At 39.0% G+C, this 15,666-nt stretch overlaps 1 protein-coding gene across 1 annotated transcript; it reads right to left on the bottom strand.

Moving 5' to 3' along the window:
* Positions 1 to 7,221: 7,221 nt before the first annotated feature.
* Positions 7,222 to 15,411, bottom strand: LOC125518323 (wall-associated receptor kinase 2-like). Its single transcript, XM_048683201.1, has 3 exons — positions 14,493 to 15,411; positions 14,233 to 14,376; positions 7,222 to 8,479 (listed from the first exon to the last, which is right to left on the bottom strand). The coding sequence occupies exons 1-3, from the start codon at positions 15,409 to 15,411 to the stop codon at positions 7,266 to 7,268; spliced, it is 2,277 nt and encodes a 758-aa protein (XP_048539158.1). The 3' UTR covers positions 7,222 to 7,265.
* Positions 15,412 to 15,666: the final 255 nt, after the last annotated feature.

Genomic DNA, 15,666 nt, shown 5'->3' on the forward strand with positions numbered 1-15,666 from the left:
TAGTGTGGCTAATGAATCCGCTCTCACCATGGAACATCACTCGGAGGTAGATGGCTGGGTGCGCAATGTGTCTTATTTGTCCAACTTCAAGTATGTCTTGATGATTAAATAAATATAGATACTTGTATGATAACCGTAAAAGAAAAGAGAAGTGACCCACCACACTAATCTTTACCTAATAATAAAGGACATAAGCTTTCATAGTTCTCCATACGTCACTTTTTTATATCCGTTAATTTTATGTTAATCATAAAGATTGATGGCCGAGATTTAAAAGTAGATCTATGTAATAGATTGGAAAAAAAATACACTTCTCCTCTTGCAATACGAGAAGAAAATCGAAAACAAAAGCGTGCGTGCACACATGCACGAATACGTTTCATGTCCAGTTTGGGCCACGCCTCATGCTCCGTTTTTGTATGTACAAAGATCTGAAAAATCTAACCCGTAGAGCAAACCAGCCAACAAAGTCTCGGCAGCCCACGAAAGACTCCCGACCCAAACCGTATCCCTCTTCCAAGTGCCAACACGCCGCCAATCGGCCCCTGTCCTCCGCGTGCGCTCCAGGCGCTGCAGGCCAAGGCCGGCGTCGTCGTCTCCTCCATACTCACCTCATAGGCTCCAAGCGGATCTCCGCCAAGTTTCCGTCCATTGTGCAGCCCTGGTCCTCACTCTCGCCTCTCCATCAAGGTTTCGAAGCTTTCGGCGACCTTGGCATCCCGTGCCGGTGAGTCCAAGTCACTCTCTGACCGGAGGCGCAGATCTCCGCGCTCCTGGATAAGGTCGCTTCCCTCGAGACCACGTTGGGCATGCAGCGACCGGCCTTTTCCAAGCTGATTGGGTAAACCACCAGGCTCGGACGGACACTGTGCTGGCGGCGCACTGCCCAACTTAGTCTTCGTAGTAGACCGATGTTGAGGCGAGCCCCAGATGTCTCTGTGTTGGACTAGGGTGGCTTACGGCGTGTTCATGGATGTATTACACTCCATCAAACCGTGCATTCACAACTTTCCAAGGCCTGGTGTGATGAGTATGAAATGACATAAGAAATTGGAGAAGAAGAGCGCAGACGCTAGCAAGGTTTTGTTTTCAAGGAATGCACATACAAACTAGCTATGGCAATGATGACTCTAGGTATGGACATAGAGATCATGCTCGGCCAACAGTCAAAAGCTGGAGTTGTACGTAACTCTGTCTTGGAGAGGTACTCGCCGCTTTGCTTGATTGATTGAAGATTGACTGTCTTTGATTACTATATATAGTTTTACTTAAATCTCATTGTTCCAGACAGCCAAAATATAACTTTATGGTGTCGCATGGTTCGCTGGGCGGCGCCCAGCCGGACCATGTTGGTATGATGCAGTGAGACGGGGATCAGCAGCGCGGTGGGGGCGTTTTCCTGCATTCGTGCTGAGATTGAAGGAGCAGACTGGGAGCGATGAGTACCTGTTGCACTAGCTATTGGAGGGCTGCGACCAAGCCCATAAAAGTATTGCCTTTTGAAAGCATAGTATTTTGTTTTCAAGAATAGTGATTTTACCCTGTAAAAGTAAACAAATTATTTGCACCATGGAAACTTATAGCATGCTATAGTGGTGTTTTTTTTCTTGTGAGAACATTTTATATTTCTCTGAGTATGGAAATTATGGTTTAAACAATGGAGATTACATTATGTGTACATCTTGGAAGATTCTAATGCATCTTCTTTCTTTTCTCAATGTAGGCCACCTGAGTTGGATTGAGCACCTTGATTGAGAAGGTTGTATATCTGACATATTGCATGATAACACATGTTGTTGCCACATTATATAGAACGACAAGCTTATCATACATAACATGTAGACGGTGAAAAAGCAATGACGGAAAATAGCATCTACATTTTTTGAGCTCACAAAAGACTTATCTTAACGACTAAGTTTTTCTTCCGAAATTACTACACATTCCCTACTTTTAGTCTGACGTTAGTTTGACTATGAATCCAATGTTGTATCTATTTTGTTGCTAGGTGTGGATGGTTTGATCTTGAACCTTGTACAAATATCCGATGAATAAATTCGTATGTATAGCGTCATTGATTTTCTTGAGTTGTTTAACAACTAGATTAATTCAGTGTTTCCTTCCTGTTCTTCCAGCAAAGCTTTTTGGCAGAACTTGATCTTGAACAGTTTGTGAAGTCCGAGCTTTATTAACATCCCTACCTGCTGGATGGTAAACAATACATCCTTTTGTTTTTCTATAATAAAATTTAAATATTTGGATTACTGTTTAGTCAATGCATTTCGATGCATTCTACAAAATTAGGGCATTATTTAAATTAGTTTATTGAGTTAGGGGTATTATTAAATAATATTTTGTTCCCGTTGCAACGCACGGGCCATTTTGCTAGTTTAACATAACTTGTACAATACTAGGTCAAGTGACGAGCTCGCTGAGCTAAGGTAGGTAAGCGACTTTCCACCACACCAAGGTCGTTTTTCTTCATTTTGACACTATCTCCACATTTAAATACAAATTCTTCCTGATTTTCTTAACGGTACCATGGTTTCCAAGGGACAACAAGATTTCTGGTAACCAGTCAGTTATCAGAAATTCCATCTAGAAAATGTAAATCTCCCGTCGGCGAGGTTGTGGAGACGGTGCCGGTGATGGTCTTGTAGCCGAAGCTAAAGCTAGAATCTGGATTGTGACAACTTAGGACGACAACTTAGGACGGATTTGGTGCTCGCAAAGAGGACAATGTTGTCATCTCGTCACCCTGCAATGGAGCCAAGATGTGGCACGTTGCACCGCCGGAGCATATTGATTCAACCTAGGCTTTCGCGGAGGGGATTGCTGGATCCACTGGCTTGGGCAGCGGAGTGTAGCAATTGGTCGTGGCTCCCCACCATTCGTGATACTACTGCTCCTTGTTTTTCCTTTATCTTCTTCCTATTCATGCATGTTGGCTTGTGCTGGTGCTGATTCTTGTGCCTCTATGGCGTCTTGTGTTCCGGCTGATTGGGTAGAACATTTACCTGGAGAGGTCGAGGCGGCACAGGGAATATATGCGGTGGCTGTAATCATGCTATTGTGTACGACATGATTCTGAACCGTTGAGGACTCATCCTGTCTAGCCAAATGTAAAAGCGGCGACGGTGGGATTATGATCTAATTAAACCCTAGTTACAAATAACTATTTATTTCCTTATTTGTGCATGGCTTGCCTTTTTGGAGCTTGGATCATGTATAATCGTTTAGCAAAATTCGGGTTTGCAAATTCACACTAGAACGCAATAATGATCAAGATCGCCATAAGAAGTTCAAACTACTTATGTGCAATGTTTTAAATAGAGGGCTATGAAAAATAGTGGTGGACCTTCAAATCAGCTATAAACTCACACCCAACCCAATAACGGTACGAGTATAAAAGTTGGCTTGCCATAGGCAAGAGTGAGTCTAGTGCGAGAGAGGATATGAGGAAGGAAAAAAGCTAAAATTAATCACCATATCTTGACCAATATTTGGATGGGAGCCAAAAATGTTACCACGCTATGAGCTTGAGAGTCATCTAAAACTCAATGATCTGTTGCATGAGGCACATCATAGGTTGGATTGGTGATGCCTGTAGTGTTTGGCTATCACCTTTGGCTCACGAAAAACCATAAAACTTTGACTCATCATTGGAGAGGATGGATCTGACCTCGTCATGGCTCACCGCTCAGGGCATATGGCAAGGTGCACTGGGTGTCTCATGAGTTGGCAGATGATTTCACACTCTGATTGGTTCATGAGCGGGGCCTTTTCTCTCCAGTTTCCAAAACACCAGTTGCCTCCATCTTAGTATGTCATTTGATGGCACGGTTGCAACCGTCGATCTCGTATGTGTTTCACTATAGATGAGGGCTTTCCTTCACAGTCGGTACCTACAAGGCTTCTAGTGGCAACAATAAGATATCCATGACATGCATGTTGCTACGATGTTACAATCCTCCAAAGATTTTGTGTTGACTAATTCGAGATACGATGGCTGCAGCCCAATTGTTTTTATAAGTTTGCTACTTATAAGTTTCAAATAAGTATTTGCTTGTGTTGCGCGCAAATGGGACGAATAAATAATTTACTACGGGTCCACGTTAGAACCAAGCAAAACCTTTTGTATGGGACATGAATGATAGGAAAAACATTCTTTTGATGATTATAAATCTTCCGAGATATATCAAGACAAGAACAACTCTCTCGTTATGCACTGGCGAAAACAATTGTTCGCTAGCCCTGATGGGCCCTTCACACATTTCACACAGGTGCCCTCTCCCTGTGTTGTTGCTCTTGGCATCGATGGCTCATGCTCAGCCACTAGCTTCCAAGCCCTTCCTCCCCCGGTTGCACCAGGCTACAAATCTGAAGATGGCGACCTTTGCCCTACAGACTCTACTAGTGGCCACCGATCCATTTCTCTCCATCCCCCACCATCTCATTGGTGGTGCCGCCTTCCCTAGATCCTCGCCCATTGGTAGTGCTAGCTCGTGGAGGAACGGGGCGCGAAAGAGAAAACCAAAGACCCACTTTGGGTTATAGGTATGATTGGAATATTAGAGATGTGTAGGATTGAATATGCATTGTGATGGAACGCTAAATCCTGTGTTTATAGACAGGATACACCAATATTAAAGACAATAAGTTTACATATGATTTTTCACTTGATAAAAAGTCAGATCATGAGTTTTGTTAGGTGGGTCAGCCCAACAACCTCACTCTTTTGCGACTCTCCCTCCCATACAAAAATAAAAATAGCCCGGTCACTCGGGCATGCCTATATGTCACTTATCTTATAGCGCCTTGCTTTAGTAGATCGACATAGGGGTGTTTCCTATATGGCGCCCGTTGTGCCCGTTATAGGCACCCGCAAACGGGGACACACCCCCTACCTTTCATAAATGCTATTTCCATTTACCTTCTCTGTTAATTTTCAAGAAAGGGTGCAGCCGAAGGATTCAAACTCCAGACCTTATCAAGGACATCACCAGTAACAACAAGGCCAGCTAGCGGTTTGTGCCTATTTACTTTGTTTCTCCCTTTTATTATTTATTCAGTTCGCCAGAAGCTATGTTCCTAACCGGTTTCTTTTCCTTTTTTTGATCTGTTTTTTTGGACCGGTGTTATTTATTTTTCTTTCTTTTTCTACTCTATTCCTTTCTTTTCCTTTTATTTTATTTTCTTTTCTCAAAATGCATGATTTTTTTTCAAAATCAATGAACTTTTTAAAAATTTGGTGATTTTTTTAAAATGTTTGAATTTTTCTCAAAATCAATGCTGTTTTTTCAAATTTTATGAACTTTTTCAAATTCATGAACTTTTTAAAGTTAGATGAACCATTTTGTAATTTGATGAGATTTTTCCTGAATCAGTGAACATTTTATCAAATTTGATGAACCTTTTTCAAATTTAATGAACTTTATTTCAAGTTTGATGAAATTTTATTCAGAATTGATGATTTTAAAAAATCATTAACTTTGCTGAAGTTTGCGAACATTTTTTTTCAAAATCCATGAACTTTTTTGAATTCATGGTTTCCTTTTTCTTTTGAATTTCCTTTTTCTCACTCTTACCATATCTTTTAAAGTCAGCAATTCACCGGTCAATTGGTCAAACGGGCCCGGTGAAATTGCGGTTGAGTAGGGGAAACCGAGCACTCGCCTTACATGTGCTGGCTCAGCACGGAGGCGCAGTGTTCCTCCAAGTGGCGCTCCCGATATAGGAGCCCTGATCTTTTATACTATGCACCCTCACCTCGATGTATCATATGTTGGTCATTTATTTTATGAAAAGCTTCAGATCTATTATCAAAATTAACCGGAAAATAGAAAGCTTCTCAAATATATTAAAAATTAAATTGAGACTTCCCGCTCGATCACTATTGCTCCCGGAACGAGCCGCCAACTTGCCGCTCCTCTATCGGCAATGACATCCCTCACCTCCTATACCGTACACCCTCACCTCGATGTACCATTTGTCGGTATTTTTGTGTCCATGAAGTTTTTTCTTGGTCATTTTTGTACGAGACTTGCTCCTTAGACTGGTCGAGCATGCCCATTTTTCACTTTCATTTTCGTCTCTTTTACTTCACTTTCTTATTTTTATTTTTATAGTTTTAATATTATTTTCCCCTCTTCCTTGCACTTTTTTCTATTTTATATTTATTTTATTTCTCTTTTTCTTGTATTTTTTCAATTTTCCATGTTAAATTTTGCCGCTTTCCTTTCCTTTCCTTATTTATTTACTTCTTCTTTTGTTTTTTTCTGTTATGTTTGTAGTCCATATTATTTTTACTTTTACCCTTTTGTGTTTCCTTTTGTTTATTGTTTCTACTATTCTCTATTTTTTTTTCCTTTTCTAAATATATGTTGGACATTTTCCAAAGTAAGTTTTGAAAAATTGTTAAATATACGTTAGGCACTTCCTAAATACATGGTGAACAATAAAATATTTTTATAACTTTTTTCAACTTCAAAATATGCACGTTGAACTCTATTAGATAGACATCGCACATTTTTAATACATAAATGCACGTTGAAAATTTTCTAAACATAAGATGAACATTTTTAAGTTGCACATCTTTTAAATTACTGTTAATTTTATTTTGAAATATGCCACATCTTTCTAAATAAATGTTGATTTTTTTGTTAAACATTGAATATATTTAGGTAAACAATAATATTTTTTTAAATGCATGGTAAAATTATTTTAATACATGATAATAATTGTATAAACACATGATGAACATTTATGAAATAAACCTTCAACATTTTCTATATATAGTAAAATAAAAATATTTTTCTAAAATAACTTTTAGTATAGTTTGTGAAAATATTTTCCCATAAATGGTAAAAAAATTGTCCACGTCTTCTGTGTGGCCGAGCACCGAGTAGCCCAATAAGGAAAAAAAGTCTAACTGGCATTTCTAGAAGGAAATTTGTCGATGCATCCTCTCAATTGGAGATGATCATTTAAAATGTGAGTAATGGAAAATGGGCAACCTAGCTTGAAAATAAGAATACATATACATGTAACATATGACAAGTCTCCGCATGATGAAGGCAGTTGTACTAGTTGTTCAGTGCTGAAACAATAAGTCGAGGAACTAAAGGAAATTTATTAAGTGGACATAAAAACTAAGGAACCAACAAAAGCACCCACAAATTGATGTGAGAACTATTTAACGTACATGCATTTGTTAAACAACAAGCAGATTGCAGAACAATTCTATCATGTATAGACTACAAGCATGACTATCGGGGGTAGCTCGCAGAGAACATGACCTCTTCTTCCTGGGTATATTGCCTGCTCGCGTTCTCCAAGCTTGATCTTCTTATAGGATATGAATATCTTTTTGTGGAATAACTCCCCTCATGTGTTTCTACTGGTAGATCATCCCTAACCCGAACATACTCGTTAGGTCCTCGGAGGGCTTCTAGTGTCATCTCTACTAATGTCATGGTCGGTCGCTCCTCTGCTCTAAGTTTTGTGCATGATACAGCTAGAGCAGCTAATTCTTCCACTTGGCTCCCTCCCTCCTCCATGACACGCTGATCTAGTATTTCTACCAATTTACCTTCTCCAAGTAGTTCAATGAAATGTGCAACAAGCCCGTCATCTTTGGGGGACCTATATATAATTGGCATCTTCCTCGTTAGCAACTCAACAAGAATTACTCCAAAGCTATAAACATCACTTTTTTCTGTTAGCCGGCCACAATAAAAGTATGTAGGGTCTAAATATCCTAAAGTTCCTTGCACCGCTGTTGTTATCCCCATTAGATCCTTAGGGATGTGTCTTGAAGCTCCAAAGTCAGACACCTTTGTAGTCAAAGCATCATCAAGAAGTATATTAGTAGACTTGATATCTCTGTGTATTACAGGGACAGAAACACCTGAGTGAAGGTAAGCAATAGCTTTGCCAATTTCAGTTGCAATCCTTAATATGTCTTTCCAAGGTATTGATCTTAGTGGTTTCTTGTGAAGATAATCACATAAGGTTCCATTAGAAATGAACTCATAAGCCAACAACGGGACTTCTGTCTCAAGACAACATCCAAAAAGCTTTACGATGTTCCTATGGTTGATCTGTGAAAGCATAGCAACTTCATTTATAAAATCTTTAATCTCACTCTTGACCACAATATTTGACTTTTTGATGGCCACAACATGCAAGTCTGACAAAATCCCTTTGTACACGGTACCATGCCCTCCACCACCAAGTTTACGAGTTGGATGAAAGTTGTTTGTAGCCTTTTCCAGCTCCTTTAAAGGAATAATCATCCTCTCTGCAATGTCTGACCTATGAGATACCAATTTTTGCAACAATTGTCCACGATTTTGATGGAAGAACTTTTTCCTCACTTTTTGTTCCTTTTGACGCTTAAGCTTGCTGATTATTATCTTTGAGCTGATAAACAAAAGTATAATAGCTGGGCCACTAGAAACTGATAGACCAATTATTAAACCTGCAAGAAATAGATCAATTTGGTAGGAAATTAGGGTCTCATATGACATAACTCAAATAGATGAGGGTAAAGATACAAGGTTGAATTTACGGCTTAAATTCTTGGTAACGGGAGAGATACAGTTGTGGGGTCATGATACCTACTAAATATGTGTATAATTTTTTACATGTTTCATGTTATAATCTTTTTAAATGTGCATGTTTTATTTTTATTTTTGGACTAACATATCTACCAAGTGCTGGGAAGGAAACTTTCTTCTTTGTGGATTTAAGGGAGACAAGTAGTTTCCGTAATTTAGAAAAATATGATAAATCGGGACAGATTTTTAGGTTGAAAGCACATATTCACTAGAAAGAGGCACTTGAGAATGGTCCGAGGGGCCCAAATGTCCTCGCCAGGTGCCATGGGTATGTAGTACCTGAGCCAAGCTTGTGGGGCCATTAGGTCCTCCCTCTAATAATTTCTTCCCACTGGCTTATATATACCCAAAAAGTCTGTCATAATAATATCACAATTTTAGTCGCCGCCACTTCGTGACTCGAGGCGAAAACTGTTGCTGGAGGCGGGAACTATTGCCTTAGCCATCTCCATCAATATTTGCTTCTCCCATGATGATGTGGGAGTTTTCCACCCTCTAAACTATGGGTTTGCATTAATAGATATGAACCAATCTCTCCCTTGTTGTTCAATATAAATATCACATGAGCCACCTTACATGATTGATTCTGATCAATCTGACATAGTTCTTGCAATTACCTATGATACGAGAGAAATTATTACTTTATGATCATATTATCTGTGGTGTTTTGCAAGGCTTATAGATCCATATTTACTCTTCAATTTGTTAGTATAATCATTGCCTAGTTTAGATTAAAGATCAATAGTAGACGTTGTGTGCATCATATGGGGTAAATCTTTATAAGTAAAGTATTTTGGTAACGGTACTAGAGAAAAGGTTTATAATTGTCTTCGCGGCACTAAGGGTGTAACATAGTTGAATTGTTTTCTCGGTCATGAGCTGAAGGTGAGGTCGCATGGTGACTAGCGCATTCGCGCGGCTAGATCTGTCATGTATTACCATATATTATGTTAATTATCTCATGTCAATTGTGTTTGTCTCCCATCTACTTATTAATTGATTTTATTTTTCTATGGAGTTAAATCTTCAGCTTTTTAGTACCACAACCAGATTTAAGTTTAACTGTTAAAAAATAGCCAACATGCATAGCTGGCGAACTCATGATTTGTTGTTTAGGCAGAAAATATAGCAGAAAGCCTTGTGTATTCATATGTTCTCTTTTACTCGTGTCTACATCAGTAGTACATTATTTAGTTAGACATTGACTATTATAGGGAAGTTTACATTATAAGTATATGATGCATAACTTATTCTGCATGACTTCTTAGTTGGTTACTGAACCCACACAAATGTATTAGTTGAATTAGGAATCCACTTTTGAACCTCGACCTATTGTTTCCCAAGTTAGCATCTTAATAAAAGAAATACAGAAGATCGGGACAATTATTACTGAATGGAGAAAATGAAACACTTATGTACATTACTAAAATTATTTATTTTTTCTTCATTTGACTATTATAAATTGCCTAAAAGTTATAATAATTTTATTCACTGAAATTATTTATCAGCATTAAATTTATCTTGTCCTATCCTTCTCCATTTTTTCATTTATTACTACTTTACTAAAGTTACTAACGTGTATCAATCATGCCACATATTGTATGAATCGGAAGAAAACACCTTGTGATTGAGCTAAATGCCTATTTTTTGGTTCCTTGGTCTATGTCCAGGGTGGCATGAGGAAAAATATGGTGAAACTGAGGGAGTGCCTTTATGTCTCTTCCACTCATTCATTGAGTTCTTTCTGTAGACATTTTATTAGGAGATTTTCAGCACAAGTTAAATCTTACTATTTTCTTCTTCTAAGTCATACAATTTTTAGTTTGTACATAAACCTTGTTTTCCTGTGTTCTCCAACACTATCCTCATTTGCCGTATTGTACTCATGGATTTTATTTATTCTATTTCATGGCAAGCGTACTTTTCACTGTGATCATCTTCTTAAGATGAGCTTTGTTGCTTAGCTATCTAAGTCAAATGGAATATCTATATTTAAAAATCCTCAAATATTATATTTCATTCACTCTTCTGACATGTTTGTATTGAATGATGATGTGCATGTGGATGTGCATACGCAAGATAAATAGGCCGGAAGGCTAGAAATAAGGAAGTACGGAAGCATTCATAAGTATGTATGTAGCCATAGATGTGTAAGAGATGGAATATATATATATATATATATATATATATATATATATATATATATATATATATATATAATGTCCTGTGTGTGTCAGATCCATTGTTCAAATATGCTTGGTTCCACCTAGCTATATTAACTTGCTTTTGTTTGATTCTAACCTTCAGTAATATTCATGAAATCGTTCTTTTTGTGTGTGTGAAGTGCATGCTTACACGTTTACATAGTGAAAATATAGTTTAAAACAATCTTATAAAAGTTCTACTTCCTTGTTTTGAAGCTAATTCTTACTTTCAGAAGCATCTTTTTAGAAAGATGAGAAAATACGTACACATGTCAAACATACCTTGTGCATTCGGCTCCATGCAGCTGGACGGATGATGTACGTAATCATAAGGCTTATTTGACGCGACAGATGTTATATGTATTTTCATCTTTTAATCTCAATCATTCTAATTAGACACATTGTAAAATATTTTGTACATGTATCTATTTTTCCAGCAAAACATATATGTCTGTATTACTGGTGTCCAGTCCAACCGATATTATTCTTCTAGAATAGTCTGGGTGATATTCTTTTTATATTAGTGCAAGGACATATGTCTTTTTTTAGATCAATGCAAGGACGTATGTGTAGTGAAGTTTTAAGAGAGGCTCTCTTTAAGGGAGACACTAACTTAGAAATGGCCCATCAGGACTGTCCAATCAATTTAAAGAGAAAATTTCCTCGGAAATGCTAAAAAATCGACATCAGTTTTTTAGGCATGGAAAATCAAACATTTTTCATTGCAATTTATGTTGGATGAGGACGGCAAATTTAGTAGACAAGCACGGCGATTTTCTGACAAAAAAAATAAACCGGTGTGGATTCGCCATGCTCATCAACTAAGCCTGCTGCCTTCAGCAAACATAATTTTTCATAAAAACGTCAATTTTCCATGCCTAAATATCTGATGTTCGCCAGAATACCGGGTCCAATTTCTTTGGAGCAATTGCCTTTGATCAACACATATACATTAAGCGGTATTGATTTTTCCCTTCCAAAACAAAGCATGTGCGCGAACCAATCTGTGGTTGGATGGTTAGAAGGATAGTGGTTTCGCCAGCACACCAGGGTTAAAGTACTGGTGCTCACATTTATCCTATATTTATTTCAGGATTTCCGGCGATGCGCGTTTAGTGGGAGGAGACATTTCAGTCGACTACGAGGTGCCTACGGTGACTTCGTAAAATCTCAAGATAATATGTCGGCTCAGTCTATCGAAGGTGCTCATAGGGGTAGGGTGAGCGTGTGTGCATTCATAGGGTGAGTGTATGCACGTATTTATGAGCGCTTGCGTCTGTATTGTGTTAAAGAAAACAAAGCATGTACGTCCAAAAGTGGAGTGTTTTTCAAAAGGCATGTATATGTAGCACCTTTGGAAAGCCACCTTGTTGGTGCACCCTGTTTCTGTACTTGTCCGAGCCAATATGTGTGTGTTTGTCCAAACTAAATGTATTTTATACAGATCTAGTTCTAAATCTCGACTGTTAATTTCATTGGTTAACGGAGATTTAGCGGATTAGATAATTTAGCCTATGTGGAACAATATGATGACTAATATGTCTTCTGTTTTAATATATAATAGATTGCTAATTGATCTTACTTGTTGTAGACTATTTAATAGTTGTATTGTGCGTAGACATCTGGATCAAATAGTGGAATATTAGCTATACATGTTTGCAGACGGATGTCGGTCTATAGACACGCTACCTATACAATATCGTCACACTATATCTTAGGATTTGACATATTTCTATCAATCATTCACTACACATAATTATGCTTACATTTTTACAATGTTTTTACTCGGGCAGATGTTATTAGTGAACCTCTGAACCCCATTCCAGTCTTCATCATAAAAAGCATCAATTTAATATACATGCAATTGTACTTTCTAATTTTTTTGTTCCAGAAAAAAAAACACTTCCAAACATATGAGACACTCATAACTTGTTGCAACTAGCAAAACTTGGAACATTAACAACCTCACCGAAACCATTAGAGACAGAAATAAGGTATTAATTGTGTGGAAGGGCTAGTCATTGAATCAAAAACCTTTGTTTCATAGATTGATAATATTGGTTTCTTAATTGAGGGAAAACATGTTGCGTACTTCAAACCCTTGTACTTGGGGCCCAACGGTTGCTATCTAGTGTGACAATTGTAGCACCAAGTAGCCCAGTACAATAATAGTGAATTGGCTATACTGAATTCTAATTGATAAATTTCGAAAGAATGAGCTAAATTTATCTCATATTCTGATAACCAACGAGTCACCAAAATAATAGGTAGATCACAAGAGAAAGGATGCAAATAAGGGCGTGGCATGCGAAAGGAAGTGTCGAGTTCTATTTCAAAAATTTGGACATGAATTTTGTATATTGTTGTGGCATATTTAATCATACATATATTATAGTACCTATGTTTGTTTCTTCTATATTGATCCGAAAAACCTGCTTATTTATCTTGGATCCTCTTCTTATTTCATTTTTTTCTACATAAGATGGTGGAATTCCATTCTTATATAACTAGGTGATACCACACACACTGTCGCAAAAATGTTTTGCAGAATATTGCAATGAAATTTTTTGAACGGAACATGAATATTTGAAGTAATAACAAATGATTTATTCTGTTTGATTATTGTATAATATAAATATCATAGCAGAATGAAAATTCCCATGCATGTTCCATGTTGAGGTGGCCTTTTCTTATGCATGGTTGCATGTTGAGGTCAGCCTTTTCCTATACAAGTTGAGCATTGATGTGACATGCTTGCATGTTGAGATAAATATGTTAGTGTAACTTAGCTATTGAGATATAAAAGATTGTGTGGCAGGATGGTTTATTTAGGGATTGTTGGCACTTGCAATAACATATTTAAAATTTAATTTCATAACAATCTATATTGCATAACAGATTAGATTTTTTTTCATGCAATATACTCATATGGAGCTAAATCATGTGAGCACATTGATCACGTTTACAACAACAAAGGAGTCTATAAATAGGATTGAGAAGAAACAAATATTGTCACAAAAAATGTTACTTGCTGTTTACCATGGCTATTGAGAAATATACCAGCATCTTTGACACAAAATAAATACACCATGTTAGCCTATTTCATAGTTGTTGTGATGGAGCTAATTTGTTGTTATAGATATTGGTCTATTTTTTATAGACTTGGTCAGACTCATAGATGTTTTACTAAGGAAAAAAACAAATATTTGCTCCATAACAAAATGTAAGATGTTTTTGATGTCTTGTGCAAAACCAAAAAACGTCTTACATTTTGGTAAAGCGGGAGTAGCATTTTGGAACGAAAATGGCAACTTGCTTTAAGCCAGTTGTGCTTGACATTAAGAGAGTTTATATGCATTCTGATCTGATCCTAAAGAAGGTAAAAGCTACTCAGTTGTTATGGTGCTCACTTGTGTTTATGGACTTCACACATCCATTAGGTTCACTGGCATCGCCGTTGTATCCTCGTGGGCACCTACACTCGAAAGATCCATCCATGTTGGTACATTTGCCGAAACATGGATATAATTGTGGCTGTTTGCACTCATCGATATCTACATAAAACACAGAAGCATTAAGCCAAGTTGGGCATAGAAATATATACTTTTTATGCGATGAATATGAATAACCCTTTGATAGCAATAACATTGGGTCGGTCCGTGTCCCTTACCTGTGCATCCACTATGAAGGTATGGGTTCCCCTGGTAGCCTTTCGTGCATATGCAGAAATATCCCATCCCATTGGTTGAATTCGCGCACTCGCTGGACTTACTCACGCAAGCGTATCCCAGCGTCTCTTTCGCCCGGGGGCACGACAGGGAGTTACTGTGGTTGCGGATGGCCCAGTCAAGCCAAAGCGGCATGGTCCAGCGCCTGGCTGGGTCTGACTCTGGGTTCCTCCTCAGGTCAGCGGCCTTGAAGACGTAGTGGCCCCTCTCGACGATGAAGGCGTAGTTGCAAGGGCTGAACTCCACGCCGGCGTGCGGCCACTTGCCGAACCTCATCCTAGTGTTGGTGAGCGCCAGCGGGATGTTGACGCGGCAGCATCCGATGCTGTCACATATGCCATCCCGCGCGCTCTTGGCGCTGTCACAGTAGGCCACGCACCCGCTGAAGTAGGCATAGGTTGTCACGTTCTTTCGCCGGAGCGCCGGCCTCCCTCTTCCGGCGTATATGAAGGTACTGCAGCCCAGGACAAAGAGCTCATTGGCGGTGCTGGAGATGCGGTACACGCCGACCGGGTTGACCGTCAGCCTGCGGTCGAAGCTGCCGGTCGTCTCGTTGCCGGCGGCGTCGAAGCACTGGTGCGCCACAGGCAGCAGCACCCGGACCTGCGCTTGCGGCATGACGGTCAGATTGAGCACGGGCACGGGCTCGGGGCGCGACTGGCCGACGGTGGCATCCGGCAGAAATGGTGTCATGTTGTCGCAGGTGATCTCAAAGCCCGGGCGGAAGCAGCCAGCCCCGATGCCAAACGGGTAGGGGATGTCGACGCCGCCGCATCGCGCCGGGCAGCCTGCCTTCGCCAGGGAGCTAGATGCAGTGGATGCCCATGCAGCTAATGGCAAGAGAACCAACAACCATGCCATGGCCACCATTGTTTGTTGATAATCTACAGCTTTGCTTGTTTGTTCGTTCAATATTGGTGGTTAAGCCTCTGTACACTCTACACTCTATTAAATACACAAAGGGGGAGCCCTGCACTTACCATTAGCAACTGGGTAAATTGAAAATTGTATTTCTCTTCTGAAAAAAACCCGAAAACAGTGACATGTACTCCACCCAGAAATCAACATGTCATGTTCATCCAAAAATTTGCAATCATAACGTATATTTTATTAACT

The sequence above is a fragment of the Triticum urartu genome, chromosome 7 (assembly GCF_003073215.2).
Source record: "Triticum urartu cultivar G1812 chromosome 7, Tu2.1, whole genome shotgun sequence".
NCBI lineage: Eukaryota > Viridiplantae > Streptophyta > Magnoliopsida > Poales > Poaceae > Triticum > Triticum urartu.

Coding starts and splice junctions, on each gene's coding strand:
- LOC125518323 (XM_048683201.1), bottom strand. CDS start 15,411: ATGGCATGGTTGTTGGTTCTCTTGCCATTAGCTGCATGGGCATCCACT. Junction 14,377..14,492: donor CCTTCATAGTGGATGCACAG/GTAAGGGACACG, acceptor TGTTTTATGTAG/ATATCGATGAGTGCAAACAG. Junction 8,480..14,232: donor TGTGAAGTCCATAAACACAA/GTGAGCACCATA, acceptor TATTTCTTGCAG/GTTTAATAATTGGTCTATCA.